Source organism: Petromyzon marinus, chromosome 24 (assembly GCF_048934315.1).
Source record: "Petromyzon marinus isolate PM22_M1 ecotype Great Lakes invasive population chromosome 24, UKy_Petmar_22M1.pri1.0, whole genome shotgun sequence".
Classification (NCBI taxonomy): domain Eukaryota; kingdom Metazoa; phylum Chordata; class Hyperoartia; order Petromyzontiformes; family Petromyzontidae; genus Petromyzon; species Petromyzon marinus.
In genome coordinates, this window is record NC_133690.1 from 10,972,091 (window position 1) to 10,993,415 (window position 21,325).

A 21,325-nucleotide genomic window follows, 5' to 3' on the forward strand; every position below is an offset into this window, starting at 1 on the left:
AACTACTACCACAGAGGCAACTTAGTTTGTAGACGCCAGGGTACTGTATGTCCACAATCACATCTTTTACAGACGGAACCAGATCACGGATTTTATGTGTTTATTCAAGATTTTGGAGATCTTTTTTTCTGATCCCAGCAATGTAGGGTAAAGTGATGGTTTTGAAAGGCTCCTCAAGAGGGGATCACAAAAAAGATCTCCAAAATCTTGAATAAACACAAGATCCCGGTCCGATTCAACACATTACATAAAATCCGTGATCTGGTTCCGTCTGTAAAAGATGTGATTCCGGACATACAGTACCCTTGCGTCTACAAACTAAGTTGCCTCTGTGGTAGTAGTTACATTCGAGAAACCAAACGACACGTCTCGGACCGCATTCGTGAACACAAAGCAGACCTTAAACACGGTAGGACCAACACCTCGACCGTGGCAGATCACTGTTATAATTCAGTAGGCTCACATGACATTGACTTCTCCAAGACAGAGGTTCTGTGCAAGCCATCTGGCTACCATGAGAGATTCGTTCATGAGGCTATCCACATATACAAACACAGAGACAATTTCAACCGAGAAGATGGATTATAGCTTAGCAATCATTGAAAGGATTTGATCAACCATTTCAGGTCTTAATTGATTGTTCACGCTTACGGTGGCTTTCAGACCGCATCCATTATTTTCGTCTCCCCCCTCCTTTTTTCCAAACATAGATGGACTCGTCCATCTGAATAACTGCCAAATCGCTATCCGTGGTGCTAACGTTTAAAAATAAATAAATACAAACCGCCACTTCTTTCAAATGTTCTTGCCGTTGGTTTTCACACCTGATGATGACTGCTTGTGTTGCAGTCGAAACGTCGTGATAATTTTATTGTTTTATATATATTATTATTTTATTGTTTCCCTTCGACGTGACTTTACCGAAAGAACCAAGAATATGAATAAGGGCTTGATAGTTATTTATTTTTAAATTGTATACTTCTCAAACCCATTGACCTTCGGGCAGTGTTTAAGCATCGTTTGCACGAATAAGTAATATCATATATGTTTCTACTATTTACTTCCTATGTGAGGTGTTTTGTGAATTGTGAAAAATCTCGGTTTGGTGGACAATTAAAATTGTTTTAAAATAAAAAAAATAAACTAACCACAGTACTGTGTATGTGTGCATGACATTTATTGAAAACACATTTCTAATTTATACATGCACAGAATTCCGTCTGCCCCCTTGCAGAACTAATCATCATCCAATTCGTGTAATGCTGATGCAATTGGACCAGAAGGACGTGTGAATCTCGCGAATTATCGTCACATGTCCCCAATGTCCAGACACATTGTCGCCTCTCTGAACTAAATTAAACTGCACTGGTTTGTCAAAAGTGTCGAGAAGAAATCCCCAGAAATAACCCAACATAGCACATCCCTCGAGTCCAATTCAGCAATGCGTATGCGTGAGTGTGCATGCGGTCAACAAACACTGAGACGGATATTTTTTAGAATTGCCATCGAAATGCCATCGAGTCACTGGCCTTCTTGTAAGCGATCCAGTCAAAGACCCTTGAGATGTCCTCTGGCTGGGACACGTCCTGGGAGATTGGATGGGAGCTGCATAGACCGTCAGGCAGCATGATATCATGTAGGTCATCAATCAGGAAGCGCTGGGTCTCCTGCACGCAAGCACGCACGCAAACAGACAGGCACGCACATGCTATAGGGCAGGGCAACACGCTGAGGCCCGCAAAATCGCAAGTTCACAATCGCACTTGCACGAGTGTCATGATTAAAGATGTGAGGGGGGAAACGAAAACTTCACTGCCATCATCGTTCGTAAACACTTTATTGTTGTCAATGGAATTATGCTATACGCCTGGCGAAGATGCTGCCTCGGTGATAATCCAGAGGTCGCCGGTTCGATCTCCCGGCGCGGCAGCTGAAACGATGGGGCAAGTTTCTTAAATTCCCCACACGCCACTGTCTACCCAGCGGTATAAACGGGTCACACCACAGTCGATTGACAGGTTTCCTATGTTGGATGACAGTGTAGGCATTGTCTCAGCTTCAAAGATTTCTGGCTGGCTCGGAAGAGTAGGCCAAATACTCTCGAGGGGCCCTCCAGAGCCCCCCCTCGTGGAGACCCTCGGGTCGGACTGCATCTTAGACCTTTAATATGCGAGCCAAGTAATTATACTCTTTGGTTCTTGCGGTAAAGTCACATAGGTATAAAATCAAATAATACCTACGTGGGTTTACCGAAAGAACCAAAGAGTATGGATTCCTGCAGTCACGAAAGCTTCAAATCAAGCAAGTCATTATGTGCACAGTTTATAAATTGACAAGACATACAGTAGTAGGCTTTTGCAGACGATATGATGACGGTGGAGGGCCTCGTGGCATAAATCTGGCTAGATCATTTCATCGCTTAACCCAACAATTTAATTTGCGGATTAGAAATTGGTTATTACGCTCGCCATATGTGCAACGAAAAAATGAGAGCACAGATTATTTACGATCGATGCACATTCTAATAAAGTGCCATGCCACTGTCAAACTGAGACTATTCGCGTGAACAAAACAATTCAAACGAGACGTGGGAAAAAACGAGACGTAAGAATGGACCAATAAATCAAACAGTGGTGCAAAAATGTGGCAATTCGTTACCTTTGTGGTGCTGGTGAATCGTTACATTCCTAGTTGCACACAAATAAGATAACGTTTTTATGGCAATGGCTTTGTTTTTCTTGAAAGTAAAAACAAAAGAGAGTTTGATTTCTACTTTGTGACAGCGTTTTACAACGTGGATTCTCCAAAAGTCTGTGAAATTAAGAAATTACATATCGTGCATATGTATGAGTACTGAGGGACCACGTGGAAGATCCTAAGTAGATGGTTGCATTCTTTAGAGCGGACCTTTGTGGGTCAGATGTGAGCCGTGCAACAGCTTGGGACCTGGCAAAGGAAGGAAGTGATGGGAAGACGCCGTAGCATCAAACTTATTGGCCTTGATGGCCTCTTGACCTTGACATTAATCTTATTCTGGATATCAAAATATAATGAATATCCATTTTTATGCATTCACATTGAAGAGTAAACTAATTAAAACAAATTATAATCAGCTTAGCTTAAGGGCACATTTAATTTATCTCAAAGCACCAATTTAATACTTAATTTTTGTACATGTAAAAAATGTTTTTGCAAATAGCATCTAAAACCCGTATGTACTGCGATATTAATCGTAACCGACCGGGACCATTGTGCATCGCCTCAACAGGTTCGCCTACTCGCACATATCGGCAGCTTATCACGATGAAAAGGGGGCTGACATATGCATATACGAGCAAGGCTCAAACTCTAACAGCTGGAAAGTCTGAGCCGGAGGCATTTACGCTGCAAATATGATGCGGCGTAACCTCACCGGCCTTCCCGATCCGATGCTTGGGTCGGATTTCAGCATCTTTGTGCTGAAATAATTTGAGATTTAAAAAAAATGTTTGGGCTTCCTGCAGTCAATGGAGTTCACGTTCCCGCCACTAATTGCCCTGGAAGAAGGCTTTTGCGTGAAGTTTAGAAATAGCAAAGCATGTTGATTTGACCATGGGGCATCGTTAGGCCGATAAAGTTTTTCTTTCTTTCAAGTCTGTCATGCCCTGAAGTGCAGGATTTGATATTCGAGGGGCTTGGAACGTAGCCTGACCCCAGCTATGTAACGAGCCCGTGATTGGCACTAATAGATGGAGCTAACCTTTTCCCCTCTGTTCAAGATAGTGGCACCGGGGTGAATCTCATCGCATGCAGGTTTTAACAACACGTGGTTCTAAGGGTGCCTGAGGTAAGTGGTATGTGTATGCCTATCTAGATGTCGCCTGATTCGAGAGCGAATATACGGCAATACTGAACGAACTAAAGTATTTTTATATTTTCTCACGCACGCACAACTAATGTAAGCTTGTAAATATACATGGCAGACCGCTTGACTCATAACCAACCGATCTAAAGATCACACTTCTGCATCTGGTTGCGTCAACCGACTATTGTGATGAAGTTGATCACATGAGGACCGCTTTGCGGGGGATCAACATTGGTTGTTGTGGAGACTGGTCCCACTAAGGGTTTATAATTGCTGGCAATTTTATTTCGGGCAACAAGCAGACTTAAGTGGTACTGAATACGTGCTATCGAACACAGACGGTCACTGCATCGCGTGCTTTCAGATGCACTTCTGCGGCCGTCTGGAACGCTCTTCCTTCCGACATTAGGAAGCCACTGGAGCTGTGCACTTTTAAATTTAGATTTAAAACTAATTTCTTTAGAACTATATTCTTGGTTCTTTCGGTAAAGTCACGTAGAAGGGAAACAATCAAATAACAAAAATATTAAATAAATAAATTCTCACGACGTTTCGACTGCAACGCAAGCAGTCATCATCAGGTGTGAAAACCTGATTGCTTGTGTTGCAGTCGAAACGTCGTGAGAATTTTATTGTTTTATATTTTTATTATTTTATTGTTTCCCTTCTACGTGACTTTACTGAAAGAACCAAGAATATGAATCCCTGCAGTCACGAAAGCTTTAAATACAAATTCTTTAGAACTGTTTGTTGTATTTTGTTTGTTGTACTAACTCCATACCTCCGATTATCATAGTGGCTGCGTATGGTGCAAAAGAATTCCAACACAGATACAAAACGAGTTTGAGCAGGGAAATGTTTCCTTTTGATTGACTTCCAATAGTGCAGTTAATCCTGTTTCTTTAAATCAATTACCATGACGTACTATGCACTATAAAACCGGTAACCTGAATTTTATTCCCAGTTATGTTGAGCGATTGATATCTGATCCGGTCCCGGGTGCCCCTTGTCCAACCACATGAACAAGCGGGGTAAAGTATGGTCATAAAATGCTCTTGCAGCCTCCATCCACCAGTGTATTGATGCTAAATGACCGCAGATTGGTTTATTGAGTGACCCAAGACCAGTTCAGACATCAGTCGCCATTGATGTTACCCATGGTTGTGAATCAAACTCAGGTTGCCAGGTTAAATTTTCGAGGTGCCGCCGCTTATTCACCCCAAATTATTAGCTTATCATATATATTTGTTCTGGTTATGTTCCAAGGAAGTGCTAATGTATGGCAAGTCATGAGGCGCGTTTGATTTGTGCTTTTATACCACCAAAATAACCTTCCATTGACTTTAATATGCATGAAGTGCCTTCCTTTTGACATGCTGACAATGCCAAATTGCATCACGGCACCACAGTTTACAGATGCGAATGGCTTATCGCACGCGCTCTCCAGTTGTGCACAATCGCAGGCATTGGGGGAGAAAGCGCTTAATTTAAATCAACAAATGAGGTCACTGATTGATCCATTGGAATGCAAAAAAGCGGTGATTTCTATCAGAGCTGACTTCAACCGGTGGAGTTGTAATTTGAGAGCCAAGCAGCTGCCCTGCACACGCTGGGTTCTTTGAGAAATGCCGCGCACTGAGAGGTGGCTGCGTGGCTCTCAGGGGGCGTCGGGCCTCAGGCTGCATCGGAGCCACCGCGAGCCGGCACTGCTGAGGTCCTGGGTGCAAATGTGAGCATCCACCTGTCATCAAACTGGCTTCTTGAGTTTTAGCAAGTCGACAAGTTAGCCCAGTCGCCAGTGTTCGCACAAATGTGCCGTCTCGTTAAATTTGCCATTTCACTTCAAAGTAATTTCGGCTCGTTCTGGTTCTGAGGACTGAATCATTCTGTTTGGATGCCAGGTGCTGATTGCTCTCTTCAGGGCATATAAAAGGTGCGCCTCCCCAGTAAGCACAAGAGGCTGTTGAAGGGTTTTAGAACTATGTCTGCTATATCGTCTTCCAGGGAGCATTCTAACATGAGGTAATGTTGCACTGCTCCCTATGAGAGGTGAGAATGGGAAATGTATTCGTCTCTTTGCATGGCACTCATATCACAGTTAAGATATGCACAGTCCACACGTATATGAATTTGTCATTCCACTGTGGGTTGTGCGGGTTATTAGACCATACTTCACCGTGCTGGTCAGTTCAGGTTGACGAAGGTGCCCTCTAATGCTCACACAACGTATATTTACGTATGTATTTTGAAGTTCTTTTGCACCGTACGTAGCCAACCACGCTGCCTTTTGTACACGGTGATTACACTTCCAAACAATACCCAGTCTCAAGCAGGCTTAGCTCCTGAGATCTTAAAATTCAGAGAGATTTGGTCACAGGTCTATTCAATTTCTAATTAATTATAATGTAATTCAGAGGAGAACAACAACAAACAAGAAAAAAAAACACGTATATAAATTCCAGCGCTGGTATATATTTCATTCTCATCGCACCTCAATTAAACAGCTATATAGCCCCCTTAAGGATTATGTGGGCAGGATGTGAAGCAGGATTTTTTTTATTTATGCCCAGACTGGGGTCAAATGTCATCGCTACATGAAAGGCAATTTCGTTTTTTTTTCTCTCATTGGCTTGGAAGACACCCAAATTTCAGCAGTGGTTTCAAGCATTTCTCCGGCATTTATCATGCGTGAAAGTAAATGCGCACTGAAACTGCCTCTGTTGATGTATATCGTGACTTTTATTCAAAGGTACGATCCACAACTTATCCAAAATATCAATAGAATGTTTATATCTTAGCTTTTAAGTTGACATTTGGATTTTTGGATAAAAAGCAACAATGTGGAAATAACCTAAGTTATTATGTGATCTAAGTTTCCAGGCTGTAGGCTGTGAAAAGGAAAAGTCTGGTATTATTAATATGTGCAGCTTTGTAATGTCTTAACAAATGCAGAATATTTCGATTTAAAGCTTTCGTGACTGCAAGGATTCATCTTCTTTGGTTCTTTCGGTAAAGTCACGTAGAATGAGAAAAAAATAACAACTGTTTCAATGCTAAATTCTCCTGTTTGATATGTAAACCCCTTTGTCAAGGTGCCTCACTTCTCTCAACCAGCTTAAAAGACGCTGCGAATCTTAGCAGCGTTCATTGTAGCTCTGTCGTCCCGACAGGTTTGTTCCTGTCACCTGAAGAAGGCCACTTGTGTTGTGGCCGAAACGTCGCGAGAATTTTATTGTTTTATTTTATTATTTATATTCTCATTCTACATGACTTTACCGAAAGAACCAAAGAAGATAAATGCAGAAAAGTTAAACAAAATGATCCATGCCCCTTACTTTAACTGCTATGCCAGGGTATTGAACCGACCACCTCTATATTGCAGCCCCCATTTTCCCAACCATTACCCCACCAGAGCTTCATTGGTAATATCAATGCCATAAACAAATGGAGAAAAATATTTATACGTACAATAGAATAAATGTCTTTCAATTATAGATATACAGCAATAGAAAATTGATGTACTTGTTCATGGCAAGGGCATGAAGCGTTGTCAATGCTAACCATGTCGTTTTTTTTTAAACGTATTCTACTTAAAAATAAGCATTTGAAGTCCAAACTTGTCATTGCAAAGTTAAACGTTGACAATACGAATCGATCACCTTCACAAAAATACTTTAATAGTGGACTATCGCAACGTTTCAACACAATAGAGAATTAACCATGAGCGTAACATGCATACAACCGCTTTGTACTCTCTTCTGAATCCATTAATTACGTGTGGTGTGTGACATATCAATGGCAGATATGTCTAAACATATGCCTACAACACATACAATATGTTAGCTATTCTGAATTAATTGAACTATAATTAAATTTAAATAATGTCAAGTATCATGAACATTTTTTTTATAAGCTGCAACAAAACACAACCTTAATAGTAGCCCATGCGCAATTTCAAATTGTGATCCATTGTTTTGTAAAACTAATATCAACTGTTTTATACTACATCCTATAATTCATAATTTACACAGATTTTTTTTCAGTCCCAAAACTTGTTTCTACTTGAATTTTGTTTTGCTGAAAATTGCTGGAGGTTTCCCCAATGGAAAAAGCAGAGCATTTTAAAACAAATTTAAACACTCTGTGAAAATACAGGGTGCTTCAAATAAATGTTGACACTTCCGAGAATGTGCAACAAAACCACGAGAAATGTGCCTCCAGGCTCTGGAGACCATCTGGAGAAGATTCCAGACACGTGCGTTAACAATGATGACTTTTTTGAAGCTATTAACATGCATTTGTTATCATCCACAATAGATTTAAATGTTGATTTAAAGCTTTCGTGACTGCAGGGATTCATATTCTTGGTTCTTTCGGTAACGTCACATAGAAGGGAAACAATAAAATAATAAAAATATAAAACGATAAGATTCTCACAACGTTTCGACTGCAACACAAGCAATCATCATCACCTGATGATTATTGCAATAATCATGATTATTGCAATAATCATCACCTGATGATGATTGCTTGTGTTGCAGTCGAAACGTCGTGATAATTTTATTGTTTTATATTTTTATTATTTTATTGTTTCCCTTCTACGTGACTTTACCGATAGAACCAAGAATATCCACAATAGAGGTTTTTTTTTGGGTTAGATCACGTAAATATATACATTTATTATCATGTTACAGTGTATTATCGGTTCTTTTTCCATTAAAAACGCTAGTCCCATATAGGTGTTAACATTTTTTTAAGCACCCTGTATATCCCATAATTATACTCAAAAAGAGTCAGTGAAATACAATCTTCAAAATGAGATACTAAAGGTGTCATCGTGACCTCATGTTAGATTTATTGAAAAGTCACATCTCTATTCAATACTTTAATTAGACGCAGAAAACAGCATTCCTGATCCTGTAGAAAATATTAAAACTAAAGGATATATACGACATGCTTATTGGAGAGCATTCCTACATTGGTTAATGGAAAGCAGGTGATCTCAGTTTTAATCCTAGTCAAAGATAAAATCAATGGAGTGCGAAATCCAAAAGCAAGCTTGTGTCCTCCCATTCGCCAACACTGCCTTGACCGGTGTGGTGAAGTATGGTCACACAACACGCATGACCGAACAAGGCGTGAGGAGGCCTTCATCCAGCAGTATGTTGAAAAAGTGCCCTCAAATATTTGAAGCATTATTTATATTCCTGTAACCGTATTCCACATCTGCCCATCATTTGCTGAATCAAACCTGCCTATTTGTTCCATTCATACGATAAAACACAGACACACAAACACAAATATAATCACACACTATACACCTCTGATTAGCAACGTACATACAGATAAAGACAAAGATCCCACCGATAGAAAAAGAGACTGTTGGAGCAAGTGCTGTTAGCGAGTGCCTATGAAAGCTGACATGACACACGAGGCAGTGGTGTGGCCAGCACCATACAAGGTGGCCTTCGTCTCCCCGTACCATTAATTCATTTAAGGCCGAGTCAACCTACGGAAGGCCCACGACCGGTTCAAATATTCGTCTCAACCGTTAGCGGTGAGCGGGATTGAACTCTGGGTAACTGGGTCGAAGCGCAGTGCGCTAACCGCTGCCCTACCACTCCCCACACGCGCACACGCACGCATACACAAAGAACCCCGCCGGAAATCCGTTAACAGACTGTTTGCGTGCACCTATGAAGGCCAGCACAACATGCAAGGGATGTGTGGCCAGCACTATGCCCGGCCGCCTTTTTCCTCCCTAGTGGCAATATTTTCACACCGCACCAGGTACTCATTTGAGGCCAAGTTAACCTAGAGGATGCCCAGGACCGGTTCAGAAAACCATCACTGGTTCTTGATCGTGAGCGGGAATCGAACTCGGGTCATCGGGTTCGTAATGTAGTACGCTAACTACTGCGCCACTGCTCCACACACACGCACGCACACACGCGTATACGCAAAGACCATAACACACGCACATTTATTTTTTGCTTGGCGCTCAGCTCTAATTGTGTTTGCGTTGCGGTGGTTGTGCAGCGTCTCGAGACACCCTTTGTCATCTCGCCGCTATATTTACAAAAACGTAACACACTGTGTGTTGTATTGCATCGCCTTTGTCTGCAATTGACTCGGGGGGAGTTGTTGATCGATAGCGTGGGTCTAATGAGAGGAGAGAGATGGCCATAGGATCGCGCAGGGTGCATCACGCCTTTGAAGGACTCAAACTCGTTTCGTATGTTGATGCCATTGTTTCCGTGGACATGTTGAGATGATTGGCCCATGAAACAAGACTTCACTTCCCGTGAAGTCCACTTCATTTGTTGATTCATTTACGTCGACGAGTTCCAAAATAATTGCACTCAAAAGATAGTTGCGCCTTTTGAAAATGTTATGGCCCTCCGGACTTTAACATAATCCTGAACATGATCTGTGACCGGGTGGTCGTTGCTTGCCAAAGTACTCATTAAACATGTTAACGTTCAAATTTTGATTTAAAGCTTTCGTGACTGCAGTAATTCATATTCTTAGCTCTTTCGGTAAAGTCAAACCATGAAGAAGGACCCTCTTGAGGAGCCTTTCAAAACCATCACTTTACCCTACATTGCGGGGATCACAAAAGAGATCTCCAAAATCTTGAATAAACACAAGATCCAGGTCCGTTTCAACACATTACATAAAATCCGTGATCGGGTTCCATCTGTAAAAGATGTGATTCCGGACATACAGTACCCTGGTGTCTACAAACTAAGTTGCCTCTGTGGTAGTAGTTACATTGGAGAAACAAACGCCATGTCTCGGACCGCATTCGTGAACACAAAGCAGACCTTAAACACGGTAGGACCAACACCTCGGCCGTGGCAGATCATTGTTATAATTCAGTAGGCTCACATGACATTGACTTTTCCAAGACAGAGGTTCTTTGTAAGCCATCTGGCTACCATGAGAGATTCGTTCATGAGGCTATCCACATATACAAGCACAGAGACAATTTCAACCGAGAAGATGGATTCTGGCTTAGCAATCATTGGAAAGATTTGATAAACCATTTCAGGTCTTAATTGATTGTTCACGCTTACAGTGGCTTTCAGACAGCATACATTAATTTTTCGTCTCCCCCCTCCTCTTTTCAGAACATAGATGGACTAGTCCTTCTAAATAAGCTGCCAAATCGCTGCGCGTGGTGCTAACGTTTTTTTATAAATAAATAAATACACCGTCTAAAAATAACTAAATTAATGCGAACCGACACACCTGATGACGACCGTTTGTGTTATGATCGAAACGTCGTGATAATTTTTATTGTTTTACATATATTTTATTATTTTATTGTTTCCCTTCAACGTGACTTTACCGAAAGAGCTAAGAATATGTTAACGTTCATTGGAATATAAAGTCTCTGGCAACAGAGAATTAAATATCAATTAGCTATAATCAAGCCTTTCCTTATCGGAGTGAACAGGACAGTGAAACTGAATTAGCATAGCACGTAGGTTTTCACAGCCAATATGATTATGATTCATAGTTCGATATTTTTGATGAGGCCGTGCCATGCTCTGACTAAATCTGCGTTGTTGAAACCCGTCCGCACCCAAAACAGCCGAACAAATCTTATTCTCGCTGGTACATGCTTCTAACGTGCCAGATATTGCTGTTTCAGCTCACCGGTCATTTGAAAAACAATACGCAAGACCGAATTAAGCAATCATATTCGATGTAAGATTGAAATCTTGCTCAGCTGATGTTTGATGACGTGTCAAACGAAACGTCGTATGCAATTGTTCAATTTGATTGTGAGGATTGTTCTTCAACATACCGGTGAGCTGAAACAACAATAACTGGCGCATTAAAAATGCATGTTCGAGTGACACAATTCTATATTTTTTGGCTGCGCTGGGTGGTGGAGGGTCTTAACGACACACATTTTGGCCAGATAATTGTGATGCGGCCTTACCCAAAAACCTATCACGAATCGTGAGGTGCGTCTTGAGGTTGCCATTGGCAGGTGATCAATACGATTTCCGGAAAGCATGTAAAGGACACGCGGACACCCTGAATGACGCCAGAGACCTTGGCACTGGGCGTTGCCGTGGTTGTAAGGGGTCAGCGACCTCTGGACCTGCGATCCAGAGGTCACCGATTCACAATTCCGTCTTCCAGAGCGGCAGTTGAAACAATGGGGGGGGGGGGGGAGGCGAGTTTCTTGAATCCCTTTCACATCGGTTCACCCAGAGGTATCGATGGATACGTCGATGGGCAGGTCGGCTGTGGACAAGTAGGCCAAAGTAACCTCGAGCAGTCCCCTCAAGAGTTGCCAAGAGTGGAGACCCTTCCGACCAGCAGTGGCATGAGCGAGGAATTTCACTTTCACCTTTAGAAAGTGTCTTGACTAGTACGAGGATATAAACATATGAATTTGAATATAAAAATACAGCGCTCGAGCTCATTTATGCACCGGCTGTCAGAGTGAAGATATTATGGATGGCTGGCTGAGCATTCTTTGAAGCTGCTTTTTTTTCCTTTCCACCGTGCATCTGTTAAAAGCCTAATTTATGACTTTTGAAGGTTCATTATTATGCGTGGACAGAGCAGCAATCAATACAGCGAATTAGATGTCATGCGCACAACAGTGTACAGTAATGGCAGTCCCATCAGTGGTGCAGACCTCGGGCTCAACGCGTATTAACGTACCATGTTCCAGTGAGGGTAGAGGAAATCCGTCCCCAGGTATTCAAAGTAGTGAGCGAAGCCTTCCTTGAGCCAGACGTCCTCCCACCACATCGGTGTAACAAGGTCACCGAACCACTGGAGAAATCAGACACCGGCCAATTTCAGCGCTCGATTCAGAAGGCAATACACACACACACACATAGTGCAAAAACCATAATTTGCTGTCCAAGCTAAACAAAGACAAGAATATTCCCCCACCCCCACCTGACCCCCCATATTCACGGAGGCTGTTGGGGCAAGCGCACTTAGTGAGCATCTCTTGAGGCCAGCACGGCGCACAAGGGGATGGCTGGCCAACACCAAGCCCGGCCGCCTTTGTGTCTTCAGTGCTGGTGTATTCGCACCCCACAATGTACTCATTTAAGACTGAGTCGGAGAGGAGGCCCAGAACCGGTTCCAACATTCACCACAGTTATCGGTCGTAAGCGGGAAACGAACTTGGGCGGCTGGGTTCGTGGGGAAGTTTGCTAACCACTGCGCCACGACTCGCCACGCTAAGCTAAACACACGTACGTATTCACGCACACTCTCCCTATCATTTACATGCAATGCAAGAAGCACGTGGTGCTCTGTGAATGGCGCAGGTAGCTATGAGGGATCAGCTGTCTGACCACAGAGTACGTCACCACAACTTATCTGCCGAGAGGTGTCATATTTTGGTGCGGCATTTAACACCGTTTGCAAACTTTCCAAGTCAACGTAAGGAGAATGAGAGAGGAAGAGTGAAGCAACACTTTGAATGATTGTTGGACTGCCATCAGGAAATGTTTGGCTTCTGGAAACTGGGTGAAACAAATGTTCTGAATAATAATGTATTTGTAATTAAAGTGTCTTCTTCTGTTGTCTCTCACATTCCCCCCCCCGCCTCCCACCAGCCCCACCCACCAACCCCCTTCTAGCCCAATGTCGTATTTTGTTTATTTTCATAAAGCATCTTGAGATACCGTTGCATTCAGACACAATACAAATATAAAATAATCATCTATGTTGTTGCTGTTGTTCGCGATTCAAATGCCCCTTGGGTAGCCCTGAGCCGGCGATGGAAATTTCACATGTATCAATGCCACAGCCGCGTTTGGCGTCACACAAAATAGCACCGAGTTTATTGACCCCTTGAGGGAAGATGGTGCTGGGTCAACCGCCAACCGTTACTTGAACCCACAATTTCTGAAATGTAAGCCAGGTGCTCTAACGATGGCCTCCGTGAGTATTAATCGTTTAATAGATGAAAATGGCTATTTTAATAATGAGCTATCGCTGTCCCCTCCTTGATTGATTGCAGATCTGCTCTATGGAAAGGGGAGTAGCGTGGCAATCATGGCTCGCTCTGCCTGCCTTCACGCCCCATATCTCTTGGACCGTTTTACCAATCTTGACGAAATTTAAGGGATGGCTCTGCGGTGCAATTTCTCTTGCAAGATTGATTTTCAGGTCAAGGGGTTAAGGTCACAATGCTTGCTGTACGTTGGCCTGTGCCCAGGATATATCGAGAACTCCTGGACCAAATGCGAGTGACAAATGCTGGGATGTCCTCGGCCCAAAGAGCTTCAGCTAGGATTTATATTTTCGTTTTTTAGGTAAAAATGTCAATGGTGGTCGACATCAGGATGCTAACAAAGACTGTCACGGGGAAGTGAAGCCGTTACTCTCAATTTAATCGCATTACTAACATCGCACGTGTGTGCTACACAGAAATAGAAAATTACGACCGATGCTCCAATTTTCTTTCTCAGTAACTTATTATTCAGCTGATATAATTCTTTAGATATGCTATTCGTGGGAATGTCGGGAACACTTGGCTATTTCTCAAGATAAAGCTCCATTGTTTCAAATGCGTTCGCGCCAACGCGTCGAGCCCAGCCAGAAATCGTAATGCTCAAAAGGATTCATCGGCATCACGTAACCGTGTGCAAACAGCGATTCTTTATTGCTGCATCATTGACGAAAACGTTGCCCACGCTTACCCATCCTTCAAAGTGCTGAACTGATGAAAGTATGAGGGTGCCAGGCATCTAGGCAGTATTGTGGATAGGTCAGCACATTCGAAAAACCCTCTCAGGGACCAGCCGGTTAGACGGAGTGTGACGCTCAGCGACAGTGAGCGGGGCCTCAGTGACGGTGCCTTGGGTGCTAAATCGAAAACTCACCTTTTTTCATCCCATCACATTGCTGGCAGTGTTTCGTGCACTGCATCAGTTCTGTGGACTTTGACGGCCGTTGTTGGTCCCTCTTTTGTGTGTGGATGGGGTTATCGATGTTCCGCTGCACGTGTTGTTCGAGGTAAATTTCCCAACCCCTGTCACTAGCCCTACGCCAGCCCCCTCCTTAACCACTCTCACGTGTCCTCCTTACTGTCACCATGGCTACATCAACATTTTTTTTTAAATAACCCCACTCTTTATTTCAACCGCCTTCATATAATTGTATAATTATTGGACTACGGTGCTATACACATCCATATCTAGCTAAGATTGTTCGTTACTGCTTTAAGATGTTGTTGAAGTGTTTAAGCGCTCGCTAAATGCAAACCCTTATCCTTAGTGCATCTTTGATGTTTTAAGAGACCGCGAGTTGAATTCAGCAGTTGGATTCAACTCCTGCAGACGTCCGCAGTGGTGCGTAGCAAAAGCTTGAGAGCTAAGAAACGCTCAACTCGCCGTCCGACCCGGAACCAGACGCTTGGGCTGAGTGTGGCTGCATATGACGCACGCGCAACACATGCGTTGCAATTGTCGGTATATTAAAGAACAAGGAACTAAGGCCAAAGGCACTGATGTAAAGCACTATACACAACTGAACTATTTTTCTTAATACAAACTAATTTAAAAGAATCCCGGACAACAGAATGTAATTTATGTCTGGCGTGCGCACTTTTCACACCCTAAAGGGACGTTTTTACAAATGTAACAAATTTGGATACACGCTGAATAATATCCGCCACTAAATAATTCAACCGGCATGCATTTTTAAGCACTTCTCGCAGTCAGTAATTCACATAATTCTATTTTGAACTGACTTTACTTAAAAAAAAAACTAAACTAAACGCATAGGCACAAGTCGTTAATGCAATTCCATGTCCGGGCTAGCATTCAGGCCGTCAGACAGAGTGAGAGAAAGATAGAAAACTTCACGTCAACTCGTATGGGTATCTCCTTGATAGAAATAAAGCCATTATATCTCCCCTTAACCCCACTTTCATCCCAAATCACCCAGTGCAGCACGCCAGCCCCGAGTCCCGTGATGGCGCTCGACAGAGCTGTCTCCTCGGCAGCAGAGGTGTGACTGCAGACAATAGTGGTGGAAGCTATAAAGCCTCCCTGCGCGAGGCCATGAGGACCATTATCCCCCTGTTGCTCTGCAGTCTGCAAAACACGGCGTATTCATAGTGCAACGGATATTTTAAAAAGGTACCCCATGAGAAGCTACGTGGCAATAACTTTGGTTGTCCGATCCTGAATTGACCATCTTGGAGCAGCTGTAGCGATAAGCTAATGAGGTTTAGAATTGCATGAAAAATGCCAGTGGGGAGATTTTTTTTGGGGGTTTGTTTAATGACAAAACAGCGCATTGATCCCACTTCCCTTAATGTATTATTGATTTGTTCATTTATTCATTTATTCAATTTTAAATCAAAGGGATTGAGCCGTGCTCAGCCTCGACTGCTTAAAGGGCTGTCATACGAAGTTTATCCCTGTTGATTGCGTGAACCAAAAATTGGGTGTTTGGGGAGGTTCATAGATCAACACTCAAATTACTCTCAATATCCACGGATCGTTCCACTGCAACATATCACCAAGCCGATTTGATAAAGGGCAGAGTTATGGACCTGGACGGCATTTTCACATCATGTTTGCTTTGTCAATAGTAAATTTGAGGCAATTTAGAAGGAACATTGAGGATAGCTATGAGGAGTTGGAAAGTTTGACTTGCAAGTGCCGTCTTTTTGTAAGCTTACTGGAAATATTAGGACTCTGGGGATGTTGCCGTGCTGTAAGGGTTGGCACACTGGACCTACAATACAGAGGCTGCCGGTTAAATATCCCACCGCAGCAGCAGCAGTTAAAATGAGGCCAAGTTTCTTAAATTCTTAAATTCCACTGCCCGTGTTCACTCAACATTACACATTTAAGTACCCTAGTTCGGCGACGGACTGGTCACGTTGTGGTTGGGGTCAAGTGTGGGTGGTCCCACCTCTTGCAAGACATCTGGCCAGGATGGAAAAGTATGCCAAAAAACCTGCGAGAGGGGCCTTGCAGAAGCTCTGTCTCACGGAGGCCCTGCCGCAAGCAGGGGAGGTCAGCGAGGAATTGCAAGGGGCTACTTTTACCGCTTTACCACTATACATCCATGTGGTTTTCATTTTTCCTGTCACTTCTTCAGAAGGTTTGCTGCAAAATAACAGGTCAACTAAAACGCCAGTCGGCTGAAATGTTGAGATCTTCCTTTGCCGGTTGACCTGTTATTACTTTTAGTTAACTTGTTTATGAAATGGAAAAAAAAAGCTTAACACACGCTTCAATAACACTGTGGCCTTAAAAGGAAAATATTTCATAGGCGATGTTTTGGGCACTAGCCCTTCTTCATGGCACGTCAAAATTGTATAAGATCACTGAAGCCAAAACTTTAAAAGATGATATAGTAAATATCATCCCTTAACTTTGCAAGGAATTGATGAAGGACACTGCTGATAAAGAGTCTGGAGACTGGAGTGAGGTCTGGAGTGAGGTTATCTTTGATAAAGAAAACTATTATAATGGTGCAGTGGTGAGTGCAGGGCGCTAATCACTATTGCAGTGCCATAGCGGTCAGCTCTCTGCACTAAAACCCAGTAAACGGAGTTCTATTCCCAGCCATAGTTAACCTCAGTAGCGAGTGACATCTGAACCAGTCTAGAGTCCATCATTGCCAGACTTGCTCTGACCACAATGGTGAAGTACGGTCAAACAACACCAATGACCAACGCGGTGTGGGGAGCCTATCCATTATTATTATTCTTATATTGGACGGAATTCTTATGAATAATAATAACATTGTTATTGAGTTTATTTAAATAAAATACTAAATACAGGATAGCATACGTTTACAAGATGCGGGCAACGGCATCTCTCTTCTATGAAGAAGGCCATTGCCTGCCACGTCACCTATTTTCTATACGTGTATTTATTTTTTGAGGGCACATGGCAGTGTTATTGATGAAAGCTTCGTTTTTTTTGGGTACCCTCGTGCACCAATGCCAATGCGAGCATCAAGCGTTTTTTGTTTCCATTCAGAATGTAGTTATACCTAATTGCTGAGCAATGGGGTATTCATCTTCGTGAATTGTAGTGTTGGGGTCTAGAGCTCAAGGCCATGGTCAGACGGGGAGACCCAAAGAGCAGAGGTGAGGGCCGTTTGTCTCCAGTTCCCCCTTGCTTTTTGCTGCAGCTGCTTAAAAAAGAAAAACTTCAGCGGAACAACGCGCCCGTAATGATTTAAAATGCCTTCTCTTGTTTGTCGTCAAGTCAATATAAAATGATTTTATATTGGACGGAACGATAAAAAATAAAAGAAATTGATATAAAATACCCTGGTCCACGCTCATGTCATGTTTATTGCGCACATCAAATGTTTGATGTGAAATGTGTTTTGGAGGAACATATTGACCGACTTCGGTGTTGTGTGGGAACAGACAAAAATGTACAAAGACACCCCCCCCCCCCCCCGTGCAGCCAACACAGCCTGTTGGGGCAAGTGCTGTTAGCGAGAAAAGGCCTGGCACGGCACACGAAGGGGTGGGTGGCCAGCACCATGCCGGGTCACATTTGTCTCCCCGGTATTGATGTTTACACATCGCACTAGTTCATTTGAGGCTCAGTCGAGCTAAGCCAGGCCCAGGACCGGTTCAGATATTCGCTACTGGTGTTGGCCATGGGCGGAAATGGAACTTGGGTCACTGGGTTCATAGCGCGACGCACTAGCCGCTGCACTACACGTGGGCACACACCATGCACGTTGTGTATCTAGTTCATAACTATCTTGAGTTTTAAATAAACGTATACAACTCACTGCCGAATAATGGAAAATATATACCATACCCTCCCTATTACAAGACGCAAAATCCAATAAGCGCGTGTATGTCAGAACATATTTGTGTAAGTGTTTATCAACACTCGGCACAAGTATGGGGGTGTGTCTATCTTTCCGGATCATCTCATAAATCAGAGAATACGGGAGTAGGCTGATGTTTCAGGCAATGTTCCTTCTTCAGATCGGAGAGGAACTTGGGTGTGTTTTATCGTTGTTGTGTTCTCGTTGTCATTGCACACAACAGCCAACATAGTTCCTCGTGAATATATATACGTGAATATTTTAGATCCTTTCAATAAAAAATATGTTTAGAAGACATTGCTTGTCTGCATCACGTAGCGTTCATCAACCGCTCCATCTGCAGGCAATTGTGATAAGGAGCGACTGAAAACACTTTGCATTGCATATTCAATGTACTGTATATGCCACACCTGACGTGAGCGTTTTGTAAAATTCAGAAGACAGCTCATCATCGCGTGGCTACGACTGAGATTTGAAACGCAAACGTTAATATTTCAGGCATGATAAGCTACCTTTATATATATAAAAAAGCCATCTCTGAACACGTAGCTCGAATATTGTTCAGAGTTTTTTTTTAATTTTCGCTATTCCTCAATTGGCTACGATAATTCTCCACGTACGATAAAGCCACTGCGGCGAGCAATCACGTGTGTGGCCAGGTCAGTGGACATTACCAGGCAAACAATATATAAAAACCGTACAACATAATTTAATACGATCTGAAATCAGGAAATAAATAGATAGCTAAGTTCCATAATTTCTCGCAAGAAAGCTGCGCATTAGGTAGCGTACAATATTCACGAGTGCCGTCATCAGCCATGATATATCCTCCTCGGGGTGAATGCCTATCAATGCCGATTCCATCTTTGCGTAATCGATCTTACTCCAGCGCGCTATGTGATCTCGTCACGTCGTCTCCCACGGTGGCCATCACCTTGGGTGTGTTTCTCTTCTTTCTCACACGATACGCCACTTCGTTGAGCTATCATTTGTGGCCAGGTCGCTCCCGAAAAAATAAGCGAAGAGCTCAGTGGGCCTTACCTGGTAAAATGAAAAAAAAAAATAGTTTTCAATTGTTTTGTGGTTTGCTCACCTTTCCTACACTTTCCACTCCGGTCGTGTTTTTGTACTGTTTGTTGTTGTAACGTTCTGACCCGCCCCCCAACTGGTTATCTGAGAAAAAGAGCTTGATAGCTCATCAGATCACGAGGCCTCCTTTGCAAGTACCAAAATATAGGAATAGGGGTTTCCCCCCTTTTTTTCTGGCAACAAAACTGAAATCTTTTTTTACAAGGAATCATGTCTGCATTAACCACAATACTTGTGGTCAGAAGGCAAACAAAAAAAAACATCTAATAATATATGCATTGTCCTTCAAACTGATTGGTCTACACCAGAGACAGCTTTTTTTAGACAGCTTTCTACAGAGACAGCTTTATTTAGAAAGCTGTCTCTGTAGAAAGCTGTCTCTGGCTTTCTTTAGAAAGCTGTCTCTGGTGTAGGTTTCAGTTTGGATGCCAGAAAAAAGGGGAAAAACGTATTCTTATAGCTCAGTATACACCAAGATAAACAAATGTTCTGATTCTGGTGATTTCCTCACTGAGTCTCATTGGCCATCTGTCCTCTCTCACGACAGGTCCTTGCCAAGCTCACTTTTATGAACGCTCACAGCGATGCCTCTAACGGACATTTCTCCTCCAATCCACGCGTTTCTCCTTCCGTCACTCGGTGCGAGTTCCATTTTCTTTTGTCGGTGTCCATGTTTCTGATCGACGTCATAAAGGAGGTCTCATAATGTAAATGCTTACCCCGAGCTCTCAATACTCTGATGGTGCGTTGTCTTTGAGTTGTGTGCCTTTTGGAGTCATCTGGTCCAACACCGCGTGAGACTGGGCTCTAAGAAAAGCTGTCTCGGGTGTGGACCAATCAATTTCAAGGACAGCGCCAATACATTATCAGAGTTGTCTCTTTTTGTTTGCATTTTGACCGCAAGTGTTGAGGTTAATGCAAACATGATCCCTTGTATAAAGGTGTCAGATCTGTTGCCAGTCAAAAGGGTAAAAACCTATTACTATATCTTAGTGCTGGCTTTGGAGGTCTCATAATGTAAAGGATTCCTCGAGTCTACATGAAGATTCTTATTTTGAAGTTGTTATTTTTTTCGTTCCCATACTTCGTTTTTGACGGTTTCCCTATTATTCCTGTATCGTGTGAATCACAAGTACCGATTCTCCATGTAACCGTGCTTGTGTAAATAACATCTACACTGTACAACATATGTACCGTCGTAGAACGCCCATGAAGTAAGAGTGGATAACCCCATTGGTTCCTTCCTGCTGAAATAAATAAAATCTCGATTTAAAGCTTTCATGACTGCAATGATTCATCTTCTTTGGTTCTTTCGGTAAAGTCGGTAAAGTCACGTAGAATGAGAATAAAATAATAAATTGATAAAATAAAATAACACAATAATATTCTCACTATTGTGAGAATATTATTCTCACTATTGTGAGAATATTATTCTCACTAAAATAAAATAACACAATAATATTCTCACTATTGTGAGAATATTATTGTGTTATTTTATTTTATCAATTTATTATTTTATTTTATTCTCATTCTACGTGACTTTACCGAAAGAACCAAAGAAGAAGATAAATAAAA

General features: G+C 42.5%; 1 protein-coding gene across 5 annotated transcripts in view; it reads right to left on the bottom strand.

Annotated features, from left to right (window-relative positions):
• The window catches only part of TRHDE (thyrotropin releasing hormone degrading enzyme), a 238,351-nt gene that overhangs the window by 77,389 nt on the left and 139,637 nt on the right, over positions 1-21,325 (bottom strand). For all 5 annotated transcript variants that reach the window (XM_032959912.2, XM_032959913.2, XM_032959914.2 and 2 more), the window contains 2 exons: positions 12,536-12,649; positions 1,530-1,667 (listed from right to left, as the gene is read on the bottom strand). In XM_032959912.2, the coding sequence (XP_032815803.1) occupies positions 1,530-1,667; positions 12,536-12,649 (252 nt within the window). The remainder of the gene's footprint in view (positions 1-1,529; positions 1,668-12,535; positions 12,650-21,325) is intronic.